We start from the raw sequence: 6113 nt of genomic DNA, 5'->3' as shown, positions 1-6113 counted from the left end.
GGGGGGGGGGGGGGAGGCAGGCACGGCTGCTCGGCTACCTGTAGCACCTGGAGTGGCCACTAGGTGTCAGGCCTTCTCTGTGACAAGCCTTCGTTCTACCGCATCTAATCACTGCTAACGTTTCTGTGGCTCTTTCAGACTTGCAGTGTTTTTGCATAGATCACGTCTGAATTAGTCATTTATAGGATGTTTGCCAGTGACACTTTGTGGAATTTGCACCCAGGTGAATGACACTGGGCTCTGTGGGCAAGCCTAGCAGGTGCCCCCAAAGCCCTCAGACCATCTCCCTGTGCTGCTGCAGGTCTGGAGGGCCGGGCAGGCATGGCTGCCATTGCAGACGTCAAAGGTGGCTGCAACCTCACCGAATTTGCCAAAGCGCTGCAGAAGGAACTCCCACTCTATGCCCGCCCCATCTTTCTACGCTTCTTGCCTGAGCTTCATAAAACAGGTACAGCTGGGGGCCCCCGTCTTTCTTTCCTTCTGGGGATTCTGGCCTGGCCTCCTCCTTAAATCATTCATGAACCCCTCTTTTCCACCTCAGACCTTCCCCTCCTCCACTGCCTCCCTTGCCATCTCCCCTTTCTTCTAGATATTCAATTATGGAATCATTCAATTAGAGTGTCAGGAGCTGGGATCATAACTGCTATTTAAATACCAATGTGGCCCTGGGCAAGTCATTTAAACTTTCTAAGACCTCAGTTTCTTTATCTGTAAAGCTAGAGGGAGATGGCCTCTGAAGTCCTTTCTAGTCCCAAAGCCATGATCCTTGGATCCTTCCCTCCTCCTCCTTCTTCTTTTAATTGGTTATTTTTTTTTAATTTTTATTTTGAATATTTTCCCCTAGTTACATATTTCATGTTCTTTCCCTCTCCCCAAGATTCCCCTACCTCCCCTTAGCCTACACTTAATTCCACTGGGTTTTACATATATCATTGATTAAGACCTAATTCCATATTATTGATAGTTGAACTAGAGTTATTGTTTAGTGTCTGCATCCCCACTAATATCCCCCAAAAGCTTCTTCTTCTTCCTGGACAAATATTTCTCTTATCTGATCTTATTTCTTAAGTCTTTTTAAACCAAGACTGTTCTGGCTTCTCCTGTCCCTAGCAACCAGATTCCCCTACCTCTTATTATCTAATTCTCCTTCCCTCTCCTATACCTGTGCAGGGACCTACAAATTCCAGAAGACGGAATTACGGAAGGAGGCCTACAATCCAGCTTTGGTGAAAGACCCCCTTTTCTATCTGGATATCCAACTCAATAGCTATCTTCCCCTGGACTCCAAGGCTTACGCCCGTATCCAAGCTGGGGATGTGAAGCTGTGATTGTCTCTATCCCTGCTCCCACTCCAGGGGCTGGACTGAGTCAGGGGCCAAGCCCCTGGAGGGTTCTTGGGGAACAAAGAAGGGTGTCAGACCAAAGTAGGCAGCGGTAAGGGCCATTCCCCCTCCTCCAGAGTGCTGACTGGGGTGGAGGGAAGGACACTTCTGCTCTGAAATTGCCAAGTGACTTTACTGCCGTCTTTCTCTGCCCCCACATTAGAGGTTTTCCATGAAAGCCTTGTTGTCTGGGGAGCTGGAAGGCTTAGGGTAGGACAGGTTCAATCCTTCATTTTGTCTCCACACCTCAGAGAGCAGAGACTGACTGAGCATACTCAGGGTGATGTCTTGGGTGGGTGGGGGGTGCAGGTAGGGCAGAGGGGTTGAGAGAGTTGAGGGGGGGGCTCTAATTAGGATTCTTGCTGTCTCACACAATACCTTTTCAAAAGGTGAAGACTCTGAATTCAGGAAGCCAGCCAGAAGACAGAAAAAAGCATTCACCCCCTTTTTTTTGTCCAAGAGAATTAGGACAAAGGTTCTGTTCCTCTTTGGGCTATGGCTGCTATCTAAGCTACTATATGACTTCAGAGGTGTAGACAAAGGAGGGTGGTGTAGCTAAAGGGATCACAGTAAAGAATTACAGGACTTAACCTCAACAGCTTCAAGAACTGTAGAGCCCTGCCTGAGATCTTGAGCTAGGGGGTGCTCTGGAGACATCCCCTTCCCCTACACACCCACCAGTTGTCTTCCTTTCCTTGGCCGAGGCCTCTTCATCGGGGTCTCTTGTCTGGCCTTGTAGATAATTGCAAAGCTTCTCAGGACCATTGCAGAGAGAGGAAGAGGCTGGCTCCGTTCCAGGAGCTTCCCTTCCCACCTCCTGCCCCTGCAGCCTCTCCCCTTCCCCACCCCACCAAGGATTATTGTTTATGTCTTTGTCTCCATTTATCCCTCATATCCCTTGGCCTAGCTCATACCTCTTACTGTGGAAGAGCATGGGGATGGGGTGTCTATATGGCAAATAAATTCAGACTTGATTTCCTCCCCCCCCCCTTTAATGTGAACATTTGAGAGAGTGACTGTCTCCTGAATAAGCTTTGGGCTTTCCCTGTTTATGCCTGTGCTCATATCATTCTCCATCTCCAAGAAGACCTTCCTGAGCCTCCTTCCCTGCCCTCTGTCCCAGATCCAGTGCATTCTTTCCTTAGGACCCTGTTAGTACTTTCAGCGCCCCCCCCCACTATTTTGTGCATATGCCAGCTGGTGTGGGTGTCTCTTCGTCCCACCCCTTCTCATTGGATTGGAATGGGGCCGTTGCCCTTGGTGCCCACCCCATGCTGGCTACTGGAGGCTCTGTGTTCCTGGTCTCTCCTGACTGCCTGATGTAGCAGGAAGAGCCCTCACTTGGAAGTCAGGTGACAAGGATTCCTGTCTCAGCATTGCATCTGACTCAGCACTGGACTCCTTTCTTGGATTCTATTTCCCTATTTGTAAAATGAGAAAGGTGGACTTAAGATCCTTTAAGCCCTTTCCAGGGGTTCCAGGTTGGGATTGTCAAAGGTGCCTAGATTGGTTGCACTTAACCCATGTAGACAGTAGAGGGCGAGCTGATCTTGGTTAATCCCTTCTGGTCAGACCACAGTTTCCACCCCCCCAACTTGCCCCCACTATCCCAGGGATTTTGTTCTTAGTTTTTTTCAGTCCTATCAACTCTGTGACCCCTTTTGGGGGGGTTTCTTGGCAAAGATACCGAAGCGCTTTGCAATTTCCTTCTCTAGATCATTTTACAGATGAGAAAACTGAGGCAAACTGGGGTAAGGGACTTGCCCAAGGGGCCACATTTGAACTGGGGTCTTCCCTGACTCCAGGGCAATGCTCTCTCCATTGAGCCACCTAGATGCCCTTGCTCTAGGGATAGGTTTGCTTGTTCGGTTGGTACTGGATGGGACGCTGGAGGGATATACCAGCAGTGGAAGGGATTAAGGGAATGGGGAACAAGAACCCCTGAACTGGGTCTCTGATTCTAAATATGGAGTCACCTCTATTCCAGGATAATATGGTTTCTAGACCCTCTCATCCTCCAGATCCTATGAAATTGGCTGTTAACCTTTTTAAAAAGTGGATTTAGAGAGCTCATTGGCCTCCAGATAGAGAAAACACTAAAACCAGGTCTATTCCTTAAAGAACTTCTGTCACTGCTGGGAAGGACTTGGTTTTCCCTCTCTACAATTCCCTTTGTTCCCATATTTCCCTCAGGGTGGGTAAAAAGAAAATAGATGTCATTTTCTTGGGGATATCTCAAGGTGCCATCTCAGGGTCACCAGCCCTGTCTCCATCTAAAGTAGCCATGCTCGTCCCAATCCTATGGGCCTCTTCTCTGAAGAGTTGGGTCAACCTGGGATGGCAGAAAGAGCAATCCCATAAAAGAAAGTGTGGGATAATGGAAGTAGGACTGCCAGGAAGCCCTGACTGTTGAAGCTCTGCCATTGACTTTGTTGACTGGCCCTGAGCAGGTCCCTTCTCTTCCTTGGTTTCCTCATCTGTAAAATGAGATGAACTCTAAAGTAGTTTCTGGCTTTGGGACTGATTTCATGATCTATCTAGACCTTTGATCAGAGATTAGAGTTGGGAATAGAGGTGATGGAGGGGACCAGCCAAAGGCACCCTAGTAACTTCCCTGAAGAAATCCTGATCCAAAGGAGTCAAGAGATAGGCAGATTTGCAATCCCCTTCTCCATCCCTCTCCCCTCAAAAGGCAGGGAGGGCCAGTGCCCCCAAGGCAGATATTTCCAGGGGCTCAGACCACGGCTGTTCATCCATTTAAAAAAAAAAAAAAGTGCCTCTTGCGGTCCTGCCCTGGGATGTCCCAGGCTGCCAGGCAAGTGGCCTTCAGAGCTACCGCTTGCTGTATCGCTTTCAACTCTTGGGAAGGTTAAATACCTCGGAGAGAGCTATTGAAGCCAGCCGGAGGGGAGGGAGCAGCTTTCAATGGGGCCCCACGTTCCTCCCCCTCTGCTAACCCCCCCCCCCCAGGTTCCTCCCATCCCAGCCAAGCTCCTCCGGGCACTAATGATATTCCGCTCTCCATCAGAGCGTTCTTTGGCTGCAGTTTAACCCGAGCGCTGGGACTGATTTCCCTCTCACTGATCTCAGCTTGACATCCAATTAGCACAAGAATGGGATAGGAAGCCTGCAAAAGACTCCAGCTCCCCCTGACCCTCCCCGCCCCTCTCCCCCCCCCACCCCCATCGCCTTTTCTCTGAGCCACGGAGGGTTCAGGACTGAGCCCAGGGGGATTCAGACAAAGGCCAGCGGACTGTGGTCCCCACCAGAGCCCCCAAGCCCCCTCCCGACCCTCCCATTGTCTTCCTCCATGCTTCTGAAAGAACTGAAGGCGGTTCCTGCGGGAATCCCTGGTGTCCCTCCCTCTTGGTACCCCCCTTCCCCCCCAATAATTGTAATCTTTAAAATCACCACACAGATCCAATCCAAGAATTCACTCCCATCAGCCTGGGTTTTGCAGAGAAAAGGATGCTCCAAGTCCCTTGGAAGGGACATGATAAAACGAAGTTGTATGTTGGCAGTTAGATCCAGCTTGACTTTGAATGCCAGACTGAGGAATTTTTACTTTATCCAGTTTTCCCTGGGGAGTTCCTGAAGGTTTCTGAGCAGGGTAGACTCCTTATAAAAGCCGTGTTTAACAATTTACCTGACCACCTGTGAAGGGCGGCTTGAGGGGAATAAAGGAAGCAGAGATACCAGTGAGAAAGTTATTGAAATAGTGAGGAGAGGTGATGGACTAGGGTACTGATTGTGAAAAAGATTATGCAGGGAATTTTGATAGGACTTATTTACTGCTTGGATCTAGTACAATAAGATGTTTATTAAATATCTATGAATGAATACAGAACAATATGCTAGGCACTGAGGGAGACAGAAGAAAGATCTGAATTAAAGCCCAGAAAAGAGGATGATCATAGGATCCCAGAATGTCACAACTGGAAGAGACCTTATAACAATCAACAATAATTATTCAAGTTACAAGGAACCTCAGACTATAGGAAGAGTTGTTTGTTTTTAATTAAGCACCCAATATGCACCACACACTGCGCTAACCACTTAACAAATATTTGCTACATAGGATGTTAAAAGCGGCAAGGACCCTTTGCGGGCATGTAGTCTACCTTCATTTTAAAGGTAAGGAAACTGACTGCAGGTTTTTAGCCTGGAAGAATTGTTGGGCCATCCACAGAAAATAAGTCAGAAGGTTCTGCTTTGAGAAATATCTAGTTTGTCCCATCCCACCCCCTTTCCCCACATTTGGGCACGTATTTTCTAGTTGAATACTAAAGAGATGGAGGAGGTTAGGTTAGGCTTAAGGGGAACACGTTTTGTCTTCTTGAGGTTTGGGGGACGACAATTTAGTTTGATGGGTTGCTAATTCTACGTGGCAGGCCTGGCAGGGGAATATTTGAGAGAGTAAGTTTAGGAGAAAGCAGAGCCCTGACAAGAAAAGGAGAGAAAATAACACCAAGGAGAAGGGGACAAGGATACACAAAGGAAACAATTAGAATGGGGATAATCAAGGAGTTCTAAAGCCAGAGCCCTGGCCACAGGAGATGGGGAGAGGTTACCCCTGGTTACCCTCATTACGTTGATATATTCCCAAGGCTTTGAAGACTTCAACTTGAGTAAGGGGAGCCCTAGACTGAGAAGTTGTGGACCCTGCCTTCAGCTCTACGGTATGGTTGAAAGAATAATGAATTTGGAGTGTGAGGATGCGAATTTCCATCC

General features: G+C 48.4%; 1 protein-coding gene across 1 annotated transcript in view; it reads left to right on the top strand.

Annotated features, from left to right (window-relative positions):
• The window catches only part of SLC27A4 (solute carrier family 27 member 4), a 16285-nt gene extending 14646 nt beyond the window's left edge, over positions 1 to 1639 (top strand). Inside the window, exons 12-13 of the mRNA XM_044664035.1 lie at positions 302 to 448; positions 1171 to 1639. Of these exons, the coding sequence (XP_044519970.1) occupies positions 302 to 448; positions 1171 to 1328 (305 nt within the window). The 3' untranslated portion in view covers positions 1329 to 1639. The remainder of the gene's footprint in view (positions 1 to 301; positions 449 to 1170) is intronic.
• Positions 1640 to 6113: the final 4474 nt, after the last annotated feature.

Source organism: Gracilinanus agilis, chromosome 2, assembly GCF_016433145.1.
Source record: "Gracilinanus agilis isolate LMUSP501 chromosome 2, AgileGrace, whole genome shotgun sequence".
NCBI classification, from domain to species: Eukaryota; Metazoa; Chordata; class Mammalia; order Didelphimorphia; family Didelphidae; genus Gracilinanus; species Gracilinanus agilis.
The sequence above is the reverse complement of the archived record's forward strand: the minus strand, read 5'-3'. Positions and strand labels throughout refer to the sequence as shown.